Source organism: Podarcis erhardii (genome assembly GCF_964252035.2).
Source record: "Podarcis erhardii genome assembly, chromosome: 16".
Lineage (NCBI taxonomy): Eukaryota > Metazoa > Chordata > Lepidosauria > Squamata > Lacertidae > Podarcis > Podarcis erhardii.
In genome coordinates, this window is record NC_138514.1 from 6728391 (window position 1) to 6746920 (window position 18530).

At 46.3% G+C, this 18530-nt stretch overlaps 1 protein-coding gene and 1 long non-coding RNA gene across 3 annotated transcripts in view; one reads left to right on the forward strand and one right to left on the reverse strand.

The window, feature by feature from the left end:
* Positions 1 to 1204: 1204 nt before the first annotated feature.
* On the forward strand, positions 1205 to 2734 carry LOC309331318. The gene is made up of 2 exons (XR_014151815.1): positions 1205 to 2208; positions 2583 to 2734. It is a non-coding gene; the product is annotated as an uncharacterized lncRNA (long non-coding RNA).
* A 387-nt stretch (positions 2735 to 3121) lies between these two features.
* LZTS1 (leucine zipper tumor suppressor 1) overlaps positions 3122 to 18530 on the reverse strand; it is a 46436-nt gene continuing 31027 nt past the window's right edge. For both annotated transcript variants that reach the window (XM_081843295.1, XM_081843296.1), the window contains exons 2-4: positions 16969 to 17450; positions 12284 to 13108; positions 3122 to 7379 (exon numbers count right to left, since the gene is read on the reverse strand). In XM_081843295.1, coding sequence (XP_081699421.1) covers positions 6711 to 7379; positions 12284 to 13108; positions 16969 to 17313 — 1839 coding nt within the window. In that variant the 5' untranslated portion in view covers positions 17314 to 17450 and the 3' untranslated portion in view covers positions 3122 to 6710. The remainder of the gene's footprint in view (positions 7380 to 12283; positions 13109 to 16968; positions 17451 to 18530) is intronic.

Here is an 18530-nt window from a genome sequence, read left to right on the forward strand (position 1 = left end):
TCAGTCAGAGCCATCTTTCCCAGAGGGCTTAGTGGTGTGTTGTGCCAGGGCGCCGGCCTCTCAGGGGCGCCCCAGTGAGTGGGGGAGCTGCGCGGCTTTGCTGGTGGCCTCCCCTTTCCCTGCACGCCAGCCAGCTGCACCCCGCCAACCATAAGGCTGGCGGGCATGCAGCTTCCCTCCCAAGCCTCTGCGGGGATCGCTCTCCTCCCGAGGAGGCTTGGGAGGGGTGCTACTTCACTCCCAAACCTCTGTGGGGATCACTCTCCCGCAGTGGCATGGGGGAGAGTTGCACCCCCCTCAGATGGCTGGCAGTGTGCAGGTATGGCCACCCCAACACTATCTGTGGTAATTTGGGTGGCGCTGGGCGGATATTTGCACCCCAGCGCTGCATCTGCTAAAGACGGCCCTGATTTCAGTAGTAAACCACCCAGTGGATTCAGATATAAATTTAGCCCTGTGGAGAGAGGGACCATCCTTGCATGCAATCTGGGTTCTTCAGCAGGAATGTATAAGGGCTTATTTTCAACTTAGGGCAGGGTGACATAGCATATTGACCCAAATACAGCCTTCATACAATCCAGGGTGGGGAGTTTTTGGGGGGAGGGGGAGTGTGTGTGGTTATATTTGGGTCACTACAGCATTTTCTCAACAAATACCTGTGTGTTTATCAATGCATTGCAGTTGTGGGAGGGTGGCACACTTTGAGTCTTGGAGTACAGCTGTGTGTGCGTGAAAAGCAATGCGGGGGCTAGGAGTTTGGGAAATATTTGCACAGAAAGTTAGTGGGTGGAGAAAGGATTAAGTTCTCCCTGTCACGGGTCCTCTCTAGCATAATGTTTATGAAATGTTTATGAACACAGGGTTGGGAGCCTGAATTGTCTCAAGACTTCAGGAAAAGAGGAAGGCCATTGTGTTCAGCCTTCTAATTCAAGGCCTCGTACACTGCTAAAATGCAGAGCTCTAGAAATCACTTGCAAATTAAGGTCTGCTTCACACATTACAGGTTAAGCACATATGCAATGTGAGTGTGGAGGGACACCATGCTCAAATTGACTATCCACATCTATTTTGTACCATATATGTGGTGGGAATGTAAGAAGGTAAAATGCTTTTGGGAAATGATTTATAATGAAAGAAAATGTTGAAATATACATTTGTTAAGAAACCAGAAGCATTTTTACTAGGCATTACGGGTAATGAGATAAATAAGAAAGAAAAGAAGTTATTTTTATATGCAGTGACAGCAGCAAGAATATTGATGGCCCAGAAATGAAAACAGGAAGAATTACCTACGATAGAAGAATGGAGAACTAAAATGATGGATTATGCAGAACTGGACAGAATGACAGGAAGGATCCGGAATCGATGAGATCAAAGATTTACAGAAGATTGGGAAAAGTTTATCCAATATATGCAAAAACTGAGTGATAATAAAATTACGTTTGTAAGCTTTAAGGAAGCTCTGTGAGGGGAAAGGGTTAAAAGGGCAGAAATGTGTAAAAAGTAACAATAGGAAGGAATAGCAGACAAATTGAGGGAAGTCAAAAAAGAGAAGTAAGATGTAATTAAGATGTATAGAATGTATAAATTTGTTTTTGTATTTGAAAACTAATAAAAATACAATATATATAAAAAATATTTTGTACCATATATGTGGCCAATGACAGCTTTCTGGCATCTCTCCCCACCTCTCATTCTTAAAATTACATGAAGCTCTTAGGTGCTAATTTTAAAACCAGAAGGCTCTAATCCGTATTGAGGGGGATTTGAAAATGATCAGAGGTAAGCTGGAGTCCAACAATTTTTTATAGACAGGAGAAAAGTAATTTCCTATGGACTCCTTGCAATTCTTAATGACATGAATCCTGATTTTGGAAAGCAAATAGGAACAGAAGGAATACAACAGACTGCGGCCTCATCCTTTAATAACAAGGAAGTGGGAAGAACTGGGGAGATGGCATAGCTGTGGACTTGTTCCCAGTCAGGATGTTTTCCTGCGAATGATCTTCAAGGCAGCTAGAAACCACCACCGGCTTTGCAAGGCTGTTTCTGCTAGTTACAGGTGCTACAAAGAATGCTATAGTTACCAGCTGAAGTTCTAACTAAGCATTATTTGAAGATGTGTATAACTAAACCCTGATGGGTGATTTTCTTTACAAAAAGAAAAAGCAGCCAGGGTGGTAGAGGGAGAAGATAAACAATACAGTGGTACCTCGCAAGACGAATGCCTCGTAAGACGAAAAACTCGCAAGACGAAAGAGTTTTTCGTTTTTTGAGTTGCTTCGCAAGACGGATTTCCCTATGGGCTTGCTTCGCAAGATGAAAACGTCCTGCAAGTTTGTTTCCTTTGTCTTGCAAGTTTGTTTCCTTTTTCTTAAAACCGTGCATTCACTTCGAGGAGCAACTCATAGCACGCGGTGTGGTAGCCTTTTTTGAGGTTTTTGAAGACTTTGGTGATTTCTGAAGCTTTTCCAAAGTCCGTGCTTCGCAAGACGAAAGAATCACAAGATGAAAAAACTCGCGGAACGAATTAATTTCGTCTTGCGAGGCACCACTGTACAACCCTACACATGTGTACTCAGAAGTGATTTCCATTTGAATGGAGAAGTGGCAGAAAAGAGTGGATTCAAGTTGATTCGCTATTAAAAATTTCTTCAGCCTCTTTTCCTCTGCAGAGTTCCAAATACATGCTTGTTAAAAGTCAACATGGTTAGGGAGCAGATGAGGGCATGTTTGGAGCAGAGCATTTTAATAAATCATGGCTTTAAGTCGACCTGTTCAAAACAAATCATTGTTGAGATTAACAATGGGTTCTCAGGTTTGGATAATGCACCAAGTTGTAGTCAATTAAAAACAGAAGGGAAAAAAGCCTTCCAATCTCCTTTCTAAGACTCAGTGTGTCTCATTCCCACCACAATAAACCATAGTTTACTGTGGCACCCAAACACAAAAAAATGTCAACTCATAAAAACTCAAGGTCAGGGAAGGGAGCCCAATGTCTCAAAAGAAAATGGAAATCATGATCAAAGAAAGAAGGGTAAAAATATATTATAATAATAACCTGCTGCAAACTCCTGTCATTGTTTTTTGTGTTCTCCGATACGAAGACCACAACGACTAATTTACCTGGCCGCACAGTTAGGGTCATGTGTTTATTTTAAAGCACCAGTAGAGTTGATGTCATTGCTGCTTTCAATATTAAAAACACATAATCACCATTCAGATTTGAAATGCTCAAATCATCATCCCCATTGGCAGTGAGACTGTGGGAATGAATGTGTTCTCAAGAAGACTTCAAAATATTTGTACACAATCAGCTCAAACCACTGGTGCGGATGGGGGACAAGGAAGGGAACTGGTGAGATCCAATTCTTTTACATGACAAATTATTGCTCTCTTTTGGAAGTTTCTGCTTGTAGATGCGGTGGAGCATGGAAGCAGACAAACAAGGCTTCTTTAAGCCACCTGCTAAGTTTCCTAAACTGTCGGTGTGGCCAAAGATCTTAATGTGCTGTGACCAAAAGCTAGGGGAGCAAGGGGTAACGGGAAATATGTGAAGGGAACACCCGCTGCCTCTTTTATAGTTAATCCCTCGTTCCATTACTTATGGAAGGAAAAAACTACAGGCACTACACTTTTAGAAAAAAAATAAATTGCACCAGGTGATCCAAACACAGGCCACCTCCACACTGTCAGTATTCTGCAGGAGCACAACTGAAATTTAGGATTGCACAATTAAAGTTGATTAAAGCACTCAGTCGCCCGAGTGTAACACATCTACTTAAACACCCACCCACCTCCCAAAACTGACTTTTTGTAGTTGGGAAAGTGATGGGGAGATGCACTGGCAAATGTGGGATGAACAAACAATTATTACCACCAAATCAGGATGAATTAAGGACCAATGCTAATCGTCATATAATCTCCTGGCAAAGAAATCAGAATGAATGTTCGAATGAAGACCAGACATAGCCTAACTTCTGTTTAGGCAAAAATCATGACGGGATGCTCAATAAACAGGTCATCTGGAGGAGCTGAGCTAAGCCTTTGGGGCAAATGCAAAATTGTACCGGAGGTGTTCTGCCCTCTTACAAAAGATGCCTTTGAGGCTTAAGTAGGAAAAGAGGCTGCCAGTTTAATGATGTCTGCCAACAGCTGGTCCCCTGCCCTTAGGTGAGGTAGATGGAGGGGAGGAGAAAGACAGCAGGCGGGCACTGGGGAAAGTTGATCGGATCAGCAGGATATGGCAAGTAGGCTACACCAAGCCCCTCCTACTCAGAGGTAATTAACCCCGTGGGATCACTGGCGGTTCACCAGGGAGCAGGCTGGTTTTGAGACTGCAATTAACAATGCAAATTCTGCTAATCAGAAACATATGTGCATAAACCCAATTAGCTGGCTGGGAGGCAGGCAGAGAAGAGGGGACGGTAACACTGTCAGGGCTTCGTGTTCACAAGCCCAAGAGTGATGCTTTTAATCCCCACTGCAAGCTGGGAGTAACCTGCGGAGGTTTTCCCCATCCTTTCTATTCCCCCAGAAAGTCGAACGAGGTGGAACATACCATGCCACCTGCAAGAAGTTTGCTGTACATTTCACAGCAGCAACTAGGGATGGAGGTGGAATTCAACTGAGTTCACATTTAAAAGGTAGCCTACCTAGTTTGCCCTTTTATAAAAGAATAGGTGAACTGAGATACAGTCTGCCCTGTGTCGCCCTGGCAACCGGCAGGCTCTTTCCACAGCCAGTGGGGCAGAAGCAGGTTCTCTGCTAGCTTGTAGTTTGTTGGTTTGGGGCTCTCTTGGGACGAGCTCCATACAAAGGCAGAGAACTTACAAGCGCCTGTCTGGAACAGGTGCTGCTTTGGATTGTTAACTGGTCAGTTCTTTTGCCCCTGAGAAGAAGAGAGTTTTAAACCTTTTGATCCAACTGTCTGTGTTCCAGAATTACTACTTTAAGAACTCCACTTTGCTGTACCACTCTGGCCTAGTCCTTCCTCCGTCCTATTCCATCTGCATTTCACAGCTCCTGGGGTGTCTCAATAAAGGAAGGGGGTGGTTTCCTGTGGGTTCAAAATACCCTTTGAAGGTCACACCTGCACCCTTCATTTAAAGCTGCATTATCCCATTTTAATCAAGCATAGCTTCCTCCAAAGAATCATGGAAACTTTAGTATGTTATGGGTGATCAGAGTTGTTTGGAGACGCCCTATTCCCCTCAAAGAGTTATAATTACGGGAGTTCACCAGGAAGAAGGGTTGATTGTTAAATCACTCTGAGAACGGTAGCTCTGCAGGGGGAATAGGAGTCTCTTAATAACTCTCAGCACCCTTAACTACAGCTTCCAAGATTCTCTGGGGAGAACCATGACTGTTTAAAAGGCGTAATACTGTTAGAAATAGTGCAGATTGAACCCTATTGGCAAAACAGAGGACAAGTTATGCGGACAGTAAACACAAGATATTTGCCAAAAACAAGCCTTCCCAAAAACTCCATAAAAATATTCACATTTTCGATAACTGAATATAAACATTCCCATTCAACACACACACCATTTCGGTTCCCACTCCCACATTAAATAAAAATAGACCTCTCTCCCAGCTTTTACCTGCTCATGGAAGAGGCAATGCCAAGCAATGACAAGGAAGATCTGGTGGCTGATTTGCCAGTTTATGGCTTCTAGTAGCCTAGAACACTAGCCCATTACTTTGGACAGGAGAAGTATGCTGGAGAAAGAGGGTTCTCCACAGGCAACCAGTGGAACAAGGTTGTTCTCTCCCAGATGAGAAAACACATAAATGCCTTACATTCCATCTGATCCCCAAGTATCTCAGAATCCTATTGCTATCCTCTCCAAGGAAAAGGACAAGATATATTCTTGTCTCTGTATTCCATGAATAGAAGCTGACTGGGTAGGCAACTGAATTTTGCTTCAACTATGGTGTCTTCCACACCTGAGGGCAACAGGGCACCTTAGGAGCTGCAGGGCAGGCTGCCTGGCACACACAGCTCTCCACCACTCCTTGCCCCCCAGCATCTGCAACCTGAGGCAGATCCCTCACATTGCCTAATAGTAGGGCCGGCCCTGACCACTTACATATCCCTGGTCAATAAGAATTTGCAGGATATTCTTGACAACCTGTGATGACGGACTCTAACAAAGGAACAAGTGGCCAAATCCTGCACTTTCCCCCTAAAAATGTCTTCTCACATGGCAACAGAGAGGCTCGCGGAGCATGAACATGCCTCATCCCATAGTTTAGGAGAGCTGCAGGAGAGCTATAATGGCATTTGCTATGGCTGGCACTCCAGTAGCCCTTGGGAACTGATATCTGGGTCATGGGCAAGAAGCAGCCACCTGTGGTAATTGGCATGGAGATTATTGCATATTCTCCACTGAAAGCAGCTGCTGCTTTGATTCCATCCTGACAGAATGGTCGACTGGTAACGCCCCCCACTTCCCTTTTTATTTCTCACTGGGATGCTTGAGTCAGGATAGCACTCCCAGAAGGATGCATTGGGCATGACAGGGTTGGGGTTGGTGCCTCACACCATTAACATGTGGCAGGACAACAGCTGGCGATCCATTTTGGCCAGGCAAAGGACCTCAACCAAGAAAACAGGTGGTTCTCCTGGACTGTACACACACAATCTCCTCCCCCCCAGTTGAAAGACGCATCTCCTCTCCAAAGCGGGCAAGACGATGCAGAACCCTTCAGATTTCAGTGGCAATGATGTCCTCATAAGGGACATCAGTTCCATGGAGGTCAAGGTCTAAAGGCTCTTTGCCATCCTCCCCTGCAGCCAGCTGCTGGAGCATCTTCTCCAGGTTCTGGTTCCGTTTGTACATGTGCAGGTAGCTCTGCTGCAGCTGCTTCTGGTAGTGGATGACTTTCTCTTTCTCCTCCTTCCAGGTCTGCCGCTCCTGTTGGAAGCCAGCCGTCATCTGCTGGTTGCTATCCTGAGCCTCTCCCAGCTCAGCCTTCAGCTTCTCCACTTCCCGCCATAGGGCTTGCGCTTCCTCCGTCATGCTCCCCTCCAGGCCCGCGGAGGCCGCCCCACACTTCATCTGCTCCCTGAGGATGGTGAGTTCCGTCCGCAGCTCTGCGATCTCCTGCTCCAGCAGGTTCACCTTCTCCCTCAGGAGCTCCGACTCGTTCTTCTTGCGCTGGAGCTCGTTCTCGCACACCTCCAGCTCCATAGCCTTGGCACGCAGGGAATCTTCCAGGTCCTGGATTTTCATATCTAGCAATTCCATCTTTGCTCGGATGTCCTTCAGCTGAGCTTTCAGGTTGAGGACCTCGTTGGTCTTGCTGTTGAGCTCTGTCTGGGATTCCTTCAGCTGCTGCTTCAGGAGAGAGATTTCACCAGACTTCTGACACACCTGGAGGGAAATACGACAACAACAGCCAGGGTGTCATACAGGAATCAGCCTTCCTGAGGCCAAAGCTATGGTACAACTAAGTTTAGTGTGGACAAGCAGTGATTATGGTATACATGAGAATAGATTAGACCAGGGTGGGGAACTTCAGGTCCAGAGGCCAAAGGCAGCCCTCCTGGCCTCTGCAGCTGGCTATAAGATCTCTCTCAAGCCACACCCCCTCTCCCCAGAACTTGCCCCTTCCTGGCCTTGCTTCACATCCAGAGTGTTTTTGCCTGTCTGAAATATATCCTTGAATTCAGATAACACCTTTTGCTTGCTTGGCTGGAGGATAGAGAAGAGTATGTGTATAAACGAGCCTACTGGAAAAGGGTAAATTCTAGTTGTTCTCCCCAATTTTGCCTCCTGCGGCCCCTGGAAAGTTGGGTTGTAATCATGGAAGAAGGTCTGTAGAGCCTCCTGGGAGACAAAATCCATTTAGCACCCACTGAGTCAAGTGTTTGCTGCCAGCCTATTTGTTTAGGCCAGCGGTTCTCAACCTGTGGGTCCCCAGATGTTGTTGGACTACAATTCCCATCATCCTTGACCACTGGTCATGCTGGCTAGGAATGATGGGAGTTGTAGTCCAACAATATCTGGGGACCCACAGGTTGAGAAACACTGCTTTGGCAGACATTTCATCATGGCTACCTGCTTTCTGAACTATTGCATGGTTTCCTGAAGCCTCCAGTGTTTTTATTTCTTTTTTACTGTTGAGTTTCTGATTGATTGTTTTAGGCTTATTCACATCCCACCTTTTTTCTCCAAGGGGCGCATGGTTCATCCTACTGCCCAGTTAATCCCTACAATGACCCTGCAAAGTTGGCTAAGAGGTTGTGACTTCATGACTGAGTGGGGATTTGAACCCTGAACTCCATGATCCTAGCCTGACACTCTAACCTCTACACCACACTGGCCTCCTAGAGTCTTTCTGCTATGGGGCAGCTATAGAAATTAAGCAGGTAAACAAATGTGGGGAAAATGAAATGTCACTTAGAGAAGGATCTGAACTATTTTACTGGAAGCTTGAATTTGTTTTATTCTGGATTGCTTTATCTGATATTTTAATGTATTGTGAACAGCTTTGAAATTCTTTCTTTAAAATAGAATTATTATTATTATTATTATTATTATTATTATTATTATTATTATTATTACCCCGCCCATCTGGCTGGGTTTCCCCAGCCACTCTGGGCGGCTTCTAACAAAAGATTAAAAATACATTAAAACATCAGTCATTAAAAACTTCCCTAAACAGGGATGCCTGCAGATGTCTTCTAAATGTCATATAGTTGTTTATTTCCTTGGCATCTGATGGGAGGGCGTTTCACAGGGTGGGCGCCACTACCGAGAAGGCCCTCTGCCTGTTTCTCCATAACCTCATTTCTCGCAGTGAGGGAACCGCCAGAAGGCCCTCAGAGCTGGACCTCAGTGTCCAGACTGAACGATGGGGGTGGAGACGCTCCTTCAGGTATACTGGGCCAAGGCCGTTTAGGGCTTTAAAGGTCAGGACCAACTCTTTGAATTGTGCTCGAAAACGTATATAAAGTGTTGTAGAAATGAAATGAAGAAGAGCAAATTTCATTGGAGAAAAAAGGTGCCTAGACACACTCTTGTGGTGACCGTAACCAAGGTTTCTAATGCTGCTTGTAAGCCTGGATGAGGGAAGGAGAGAGGTTTGTGTGAATGGGTGTAGAAACTAGTCTCCTGAGCACAAGTAAAATTCACATTTGTTGCTCCGCCTACTTTTTCCTCAGGCCCCGCCCACCATCGCCCTGCTGGGAGGTTGCCCAGAAGGAAATGTGACCCTTGCAGTTGAGTAAGGCTTCCTGCCCTGACTTAGCACCTAACTGCCTAATGGTAGGGCCGGCCCTCACCAGTGTGTATCTAACTGAACTCGATGCTGTGAGGCAGGCTAGGCTGACAGACTCCGTTTCGAAAAAGCACCAAGCTTTTTAATACGATTTCGAGCAGCGGAAAATGGATAAATGAGGCACTTTCCCAGTCTATTTAATCCCCCCCCCCTCTAAAGGGGCAGCTGAAGTCAGTGCTGCATAGTTCTTTCTATGGTTAAAATTTCAACAGTGCTGCACAGTAGCTTTCTGTGGTATGGTTTTTTGTTTTTTGAAATCCCCTTTTTATTCTGGGAATCTCATCTGGAGATGATTCAGCCAACAGAATCAGTAAAATTGGGGTAGAAGGATACAAACAATACAAGTAAAATCACACCAATGCAGAAAAACCATATTTTAATTCTATTAGCTGTTTATTCCGTTTCCAAATAAAACTCAAATATTCTTTGGATTTTAGACTCTCCTGGTAAAAGGCAGTCAATAATTGGAATAGCCACTACAGAATGCTGTCCTGTCTAGACCTTTTAAGATGGTGACGTGGGGTGTGTGGAATCGTCAAAATGCTACAGCATTTGTTTACAGTGGTGCCCCGCAAGACGAATGCCTCGCAAAAACGAAAAACGCACAAGACGAAAGGGTTTTTCGGTTTTTGCATCACTTTGCTAGACGAATTTCCCTATGGGCTTCCTTCGCAAGATGAAACGTCTTGCGAGTTCTTGCGAGTTTGTTTTCTTTTTCTTAAAGCCGCTAAGCCGTTAATAGCCGCTAAGCCGTTAATAGCCGCTAAGCCGCTAATAGCCGTGCTTCGCAAGACGAAGAAACCGCAAGACGAAGAGACTCGCGGAATGGATTAATTTCGTCTTGCGAGGCACCACTGTATTACATTTTGATGCCACCCTTCTGTCAGAGAACTCAGGACTACATCTGCAGTGCCTTTCTCTTTATCCTCACAAAAGTGCTCTGAGGTAGGTTGGGCTAAGAGACAACTAATGACCCAAGGCCACCCTCCCAGTTGGAGCCTAACCCTCTAAAAGCATTGCATTTTTCAGTCCTCCAAGCCTTGCATTCTCCAAGCACTGAGCACTTCTAAGCCCTGCATTCTCAATTCAACAAAAGCATCTTAAGAGACCTGAAATTTAACTTTAGATTGGGGTTTTTCAGCCCAAGGGCCATATTCCCTTCTTGGGGGGCTGCATAGCAACTGTGCAAAAAGTAGATGGAGCATAAATTATTGTACAGTGAATCAAAAGTTGGAGGTTTCTAAAGAAAAGTGTGCTTTTAGATGTGTTGTGCACCCACCGACAGCAGCTCTCCATCTGTCTTCCAGGCAAGGAAGAGATATTATCCCAATACACAGGCATATTCCAGCCAGGCAAAAGCCTGAGGGCCAAATAGAGGGGACTGGAAGGCTGCAGCCCCAGGCCTGAGGTCCCTCGCCCATTTCAGATCTTTGCCATTTACAGCTCTCACCTTGGGAAATTTGCATGACTGCACAAAATGTATTTGGGTAACTTAACTTGGATGCAGCAATCCTAACATTAACCCCAAGTAGGACTGCTTAAGAACAAGGTGATCTTTAAGGAAAAGGCCTCCTAAACTATGATATGATGTGTTTGGTTTCATTATGTGGGAACAGCAAGAAGTTCTCAGGTTCTTTTTTCAGAAAGCAAAGACTGTTAATCCTGAATATGATTCATGTTCATGCATTGTAACATGAAGGCAAAATGCAGTTGCTTCGTTCATTTCAACTTGGCCTGAATATGACTTCTTGAGGTATGTCATGGATTTGTAGAACATGAAGCTACATTAATTAATTCAACCCCTCCTTAAAATCAACCTTGTTTGGAGAAGCCTTTGGCACAACTGCCTAGTTCTCTGTCTTGCTATAACTCAGCCTAAGCATGTGTAAGGGGCACTGCCACATGTTGCTTATCTGTTAACCTCTGCCTCTGTTTCTCTCCTCTTCTAGGTTGAAGTTTGTAAGCTCCTGGGGGCAGGGACCTTCCCTCTCAAACTCTGTAAAGCACCATGCATACTGATGGTGCTAAACAACTAGCTCTTCGTTGAATTATGAACCTCTAGTGCTCTCCCGATTTTTGTTCCAATGCAATTAAATGACTGTATAAACATAGAAATATTTCATTCCAAAAAAGTAACCAGCAAACTTTCAGACACCCGCTGAAGTTAATGGACCCAAGTTAGTCATGTCCATAAATTTCAGGGAGTCAACCATGACTCCTGTTGGTTTCAACCCAATGAAAGTGATGGTGATGATGATAATGAATATTGAATCAACGAAAGAACTGGCAATGTTTCCTACGATTCTTTTTATGACTGTGACATACCAAAGGGTGTAGCTGCATAACAGGAAGAGGTCCTTTCATTGGCTCAGGCCAGCCCATTTAGATGAAACTTATGCGAACACCATTTTGGTACGTACGTGTCAGGGGACTGCCATCGGAACAGGGAAGGGAGGCAGAAGGGCCGTTGGGATACAGGGAGCTTCTGAAAATCTGGTGAAGCAGTTCCTCTTCCTGCAATGGGGAAAGCCACACCTCCAGGGTAAAGGAGGGGAAGGGGCTAGAGGATGCTGCGGGGAGCCTCAGCACCGCTCCTGGTCAAGCCGGCCAGGAGGGAAACACGCCTCATCTGTCACCCACCTTGTGCAGAGGAGTAAAACGCAAAGAAGGAGGAAGGAAACGGCTGGGGGTGACTAAGTTCTTATGTTGGGGGAGGACCCGGAAAGAGCCACTCCCGGATTCTGCTAGCAGTTTAGGCAGACATGAACTGATGGTTCTGCACTGTAAATAGTGTTTGCACCAAAATAAAACCTGTTAAAGACAGGTCGGAGTCCTGCCTGGTTACTCACGAGCAACCACCACTGACATCTGACAGTACGCTTGCCTGACTTGTGGTGGCAACACATCCTTTACTCCCTCTGTGTACCCATGTACAACACATTCCCACCCCATCGCGGTGCAAGCTTTTCCCTATTAGGATGGAGCTGGGCCTCACCTCCCACTGAGTCTCCTCCAGCGCTGGGGCAAAGTTGGTCTTTTCCTTCTCATAGGACCTCAGCTTGGCCTCCAGGAGGTCCTGCTCCTTCATCAGGTTGGCCAGTTCCTCCCGGAGCTGCTGCTTCTCCTGCTGCAACTGGAACACTTGCAGCTGCAGCAGCTGCTGGGCCCTGTGGCTCTTCTGCGACGCCTGCTTGAGCCTGCTGTTGCATTTCTGCTTCAGCCCTTCCATCTCGTCCCTGCAGCGCCTCTGCTTTTCCTCGTAGCTTTGGCAGGAGGTGATCTCCTTCTCCTCAAAGCTGCACTGCAGCTCCTGAAGCTCCCCCTCCCTCTCCAGAAGCTTCTGCTCCAGCTCCTGGATGGCTGACTCCTCCGTGGAGATGGGCGAGCGGACGCAGGAGTTCTTCTCGCCCGGGTGGGGAGCAGCAGACATTTTGCCAGGGTTCAGGATCTTGGTGCCCCCATCCGAGAAGGACAAGGCCTTCAGGCTCATCATGTTACTGTCCTGCTGGATGGCGCACTGAGTGATGTTCAGGGCAGAGCCCCCAAATCGGCTGATGGGTCCCACGGGAGCGACAAGGGGGTCCAACTGGTAGCTGCTGGCTGTACTGTGTGTGGGGAGGCTAGACATGGAGTTTCGTCCTGAGTCTGACAGTCCTCCGGAGCACAGAGCAGGCTTAGCGTCCGGATCCTTGGCTTTCTCCTGCGATTGCAGCTTCTGGAGAACATGGTTGCCATGCTCTGGAGAAGAGTGGAGGACTGTGCTGGAGCGAGGGAGAACAGGCTTGAAGGCTGTGGGCCTCGTAGCACTCTTGTCAGTGGCCTGCGGGGAAAAAGAAACTGGATAATTACTGGGACTGGCAAAGGTGACAGAGACAGCCAAACCAAAAGTTCAAAAAGGAGTGAGAAATTTATAAAGTGCCCTCAAGTTAAAACCTGGACATGCTTTGATTAATTTTCACAAACCACAATATGGATTATAAGTATAGTATTCAGATAACAGAAGAAAGGGCAAAATGATTAAAGAAGCAGTTTATTAAACAGATAAGACAAACCTGCTTTGAGGAAGACAAAAGCCTATTGGGGAAGATAAGGAATTGGGAATTAAGAATAATGTGGCATAAGTTCTTTTGAAAGAACGTATGGATTTATGGATGTATGTTTTTATTATTTTATCATTTTTGTTAATTTAGTGTGTGTGTGTGTGTGTGTGTGTGTGTGTGTGTAAGAAAACTAATAAAAAGCATATTAAATTTTTTTACTGGGGGTACAGGAGTTTCCAACACTTGGTCCTTTTTCACCTATGCCAGAGAAAAGGCGTCATGGGGGGACGGGGATGGGACAACCACCTTAAAACTATTTGCTCAATGGAGGTCTGATGTGGCATGTTTATTTGACATATTTAGCAAGGAAAACTTTTCAAAAGAATATACCGTGTTGGTTTTCTCTCTCTTCTTTGTATCTGAAATATTTTCCTTCTTTTTTGTTTCCTTTTTATTTTTTCCACTTTACTTTGTTTTACTGAAACATTTCCAATGAAATATGACATTCAAGAGGAAAAGAACTATTTTTCTTATAGCTCAAAGAAGTTAAACCGAAATATTTAGTAGTGGAGAATTCGATAAAATGTGCACAGTATGACACTACTGATTGCTTGATTGCTCTTAATCAGGAGTGCAAAATAGTTTTCAGATCAAGGTCCGCATTCCTTTCTGGGCAATGATCCAAGGGCCACATGCCAGTAGTGGGTGAAATTTTGCCTTTGTGTACTAGACTAGTCTCTACCGGTACTCGCACCCACCTCTCTGTTCTCCATCCAGGCAAGATAGAAGCATTATCAAAGTTCAAGAGCATGTCCCACATAAGCCAAAACGTGGGGGGGGGGGGTAAAGCAGGCCCATTGAGGTGCATGACCTGAGAAGAATTCCAAGGCTGTGGAAGGGCCCCTGGACCTGTGGTTTCTCAGCCCTCTTTGAATGCTACATGCTACATTCAAACAACTGCAAAGCTCTACTTGGGAACTGTAATGATCTGAATTTTTGTAAATAAATACAGTGGTACCTCTGGTTGCGAAGGGGATCCGTTCCGGAGGCCCGTTCGCGAACATGAAAAGCGCACAACCCGCAGCAGCGCGTCAGCACACGCGCGGATTGCAATTCGCAACTTCTGCGCGTGTGTGTGACGTCATTTTGCGCTTCTGCGCGAGCGGCAAAACCCGGAAGTAACCCTTTCCAGTACTTCCGGGTTGCCGCGGGACGTAAAGTGAAAGAATGTAACATGAAGAGGATGTAACATGAGGTATGACTGTAAAGGCAGGACAACCCCACAGCGTGCACTTCCCTTCCACTGTACAGATCTTAAGGGAAACACTAAAGGCACAGGAGGGATGTGGGTGGCACTGTGGGTTAAACCACAGAGCCTAGGACTTGCCAGTCAATAGGTCGGCGGTTCGAATCCCCGCGCCGGGGTGAGCTCCCATTACTCGGTCCCTGCTCCTGCCAACCTAGCAGTTCGAAAGCTTGTTAAAGTGCAAGTAGATAAATAGGTACTGCTCTGGCGGGAAGGTAAACGGCGTTTCCGTGCACTGCTCTGATGCGCCAGAAGTGGCTCAGACATGCTGGCCACATGACCCGGAAGCTGTAAGCGGCTCCCTCGGCCCATAAAGAGAGATGAGCGCCGCAACCCCAGAGTCAGCCACGACTGGACCTAATGGTCAGGGGTCCCCTTTACCTTTTAAAGGCACAGGGTTAGCTGGAGGAGGGGCTCAGTCTGGCTGTCTTCTTCCCGGAAAGGAGCTGCAAGGCTGGCAAGGAATGGCTGTGAGCTGCCCTGCCTGCTGCTGGTGTTGTTCTTGTGGGCACCAGGGATCTGGTAGTGGATCCAGTCCTCAGTTGCAGGATGAAAGACAGTGGAGGGGCAAGGAGAGGGGGAGCTACAAAAGAGCAGCCAATAAAAAGGAAGAGGAACAGGAGAGGAGTAAGAGAAGAGATGTGGAGTGTACGGGAAGGGGTGAGAAAGGCAGTCCCTCAGCAAAAGGCAGAATGGAGGTGGGGAAGGCAAAGGATGCAGTTTTTGGCAGCAATGCTTGTGAATATCAGTTGCTACAGGAGGAGAGCGGGCTCAGATCCTGCTTGCACATTTCCTACGGGCATCTGGTGGGCTGCTGTGAGAACAGGATCCTGGACCAGATAAGCAACTAGCCTAAGTTCTTACAACAGTGTGGTAAGGAATGAGCCAATACGGAAAGCCTCAAAGATGCAATACAAAGGAGAGAGGGCAATACAGAGGAAGGAAAGAGTGCAGGCATGGGGATCGAAGGGGGTGGTGCTTTAAGAGAGAAGAACAAGAGAAAATAGTTCGAGTCCTGCTGGATCTGGCCAAAGGCCCACTTAGTCCAACATCTTGTTCTTACAACGGCCAACCAGCTGCCTTTGGGAAAACCAAAAGCAGGACCTGAGGGCAACAGGGCTCTGCTAACTTGCAGTTTCCACCAATTCCTAGCATTCTAAGAGAAGAGGCAGAACATAGCCATTTGCTGCTGACTGCAGGCATCAGCCCCGGCACAGAAACCAGCAGGCATGGCGGGACACCATGTCAGTTGATTAAATCTTCTGTTTGGTGGTGGTGGTTTTTAAAAACAGATTTAAGGTACACAAGGTCAACAGTTTGCTGAAACTAAGCAGGTCTGAGTCTGGTCAGCGGCTGGATGGGTGGCAGCCTAGAAAGAATATTTATGCCACCTTGCATTCCACAATAGAAGAAAGGCACTACAGTGGTACCTTCGGTTAAGAACTTAATTCGTTCTGGAGGTCCATTCTTAAACTTGAAACTGTTCTTAACTTGAGGTTCCACTTTAGCTAATGGGGCCTCCCACTGCCGCTGCGCCGCCAGAGCATGATTTCTGTTCTCATCCTGAAGCAAAGTTCTTAACCCGAGGTACTATTTCTGGGTTAGCGGAGTCTGTAACCTGAAGCGTCTGTAACCTGAAGTGTCTGTAACCCGAGGTACCACTGTACATAAAGGTAAGGATGAATCAATAAATAAAACCAACCATGTGTTGTCGTCAACCATTAGTTAACTTAATTCACTGATCAGCTGGGTGGGTCAGCCCCCAATGCACTGGGTCATGGGTCCCAACAGCAGCAGCACCACCACCATATAAATATAGGGTAACTCCCCACCCCCCAAAATGCATTTTGCAATTAAAGATGGGTCCTGGATCTGAACATATTGAGGCCTACTTATCTGAAGGTTGATTGTGCGTGTTTGCAAGCACAAATTGTACTACCACTCAACCAGACCACATCTTTACACAAGGATGTAAGAAAAGGTTGGCTGGATCTCTCCAATAATTCACTTAGTCCAGCTTCCTCTTTTGCCACAGTAGCCAACCAGAAGCCCCTAAGAAAGACATCAGGGTAACGGACATCTTTTCTTTCTCTGTGTCAGAGCCTTGGTTCAGAGGCAGGGCCCCTCTAAATGACCAGTTCTTGGGGGAGAACTGTGGGAGACAGCGACTGCCCTTGTGTCCAACTTGTGGGCTTCCCCAAGACATTTAGTTGGCTACTGTGGAAAACACGATGCTGGGCGGAACAGGCCTTTGGCCTGATCCAGCAGCGTTCTTCTTCAGTTAGCACAAGTGAGATTTTTTGGTATACACTGGCCAGGTTTCATGCAACTCACTAGTTCTATCTGGTTGGAGACTGGCTTCAGTTTGGGTGGCGTCGGGGTGCCATAGTCCACGCTGCTCCTCCCAGCCTGGCCTCCCAGCTCCCCCCCAGACAGCGGGGTGTAGTCCGTCCGGTGAGCCTTCTGGTTGACCTTGATGTAAAAAAAGTCCTCATTCTTGTTGCCCTTGGAGCTGGACTTATTGTGAACAGTTTCCTGAGAGAAGCCAAATTTCAACAGTCCGTCTGAGTATCTGTTCAGCTTCTTCAGATGGGAAGACTTGCGCAGTTTGTACTGGGATGCCCGGCAGTGCTTGCTATGGAAGCTGTGGCCTGAGATGAGGCTACTGACACTTCCCATGATGGTCCTGGGTGAAGGGCATGCACAGAAGGGAGGGCACCCGGGGTGGGTCTTCTAAGAGAATGTCCTCACTGTCGGGAGAGAAGGCTGGTGTTGTGGTCATAGCAGAAGCCTTGCTGTGCCAAGGAGCAATAAACCTGAGAAAAGGTGAGAAAGAAATGAGGATTGGTGAGAATGGGTCAAGGTGCCTAACATAAGTCCGCTCAGAAAACAGTCACAATGGATATGGAGGAAACTTAAATCCAAGTCCCACCTCTATCATTGACACATCATATGGTGTTGGGTAAGTCACCATATCTCAGACTTGGCATCCCAACTGATAAATGAGAGTGGCAAACCCCAGAACCCCACTTCCTGTTGGAAAGTTGCCAATGAGGAAGAGATACAGGGTGCCCCACAAAGTAGGGAATCTTTAATGTCTCCTCCCAACCTCAGGAACATGGTCCCTTTGCCTTCCTCTGAGTATGAATACCCAGTGGTGTCTTCCCTGCCACACAGAAGCCAGTGGTTCTGGAACTGGGCAAAGACCACCGTCAGCTCTGTCAGTATGGTGCTGCCAATTGCCGAACAGGCATTGCTTTTGATAACTTGAGATCTTGGCTGAAGCAACATCCCTTTGTGATTTAGAATGTGCAGGGAGCAACAGCCAACTTACTGGGAGCTCTCCATGGTCCTGAAAAGGCCAGCCAGAATTTAAACAAGCTGTGTAAAGTCAAGATATATAAGGAGTAACCAATTTTTTTGCCCTCTAGCCAACATATTTGATAGTCAGGGGGTGATGAAGCGTCCATCAGCACCTGCAGGGCATAACATTGTCTTTTTTAAAAGCGTTATGCCGAATGGTTGGAAATTAGAGAAATGGAAAATAAGAGGGCAAGAAATCCAACAAGTGAAAATCCATAGGTATCTGGGAATCTTATTCCAGAGCAATTTAGGGTGGGTAACCCATCGCACAAATGCCATAAAACAGGCAAAGTGCACCTCATCAGCAGTTGCCCGTTTTTATTATCAGATAGGTAATCAATTTATTCCTGCGGCCATTCAGATATTTCAAACAAAAGTGCAATCCCAGTTACTTTATGGAATCCCGCTATGGGTCCAAGCATATAACAGTGATTTAAAAAAAAAAAATTCATTCCAGCTTTTTGAGACGTATTCTTGGACTCCCAGCTGTGATCAAATATGAAACAATGTGTGCAGAAATAGGCATACACACA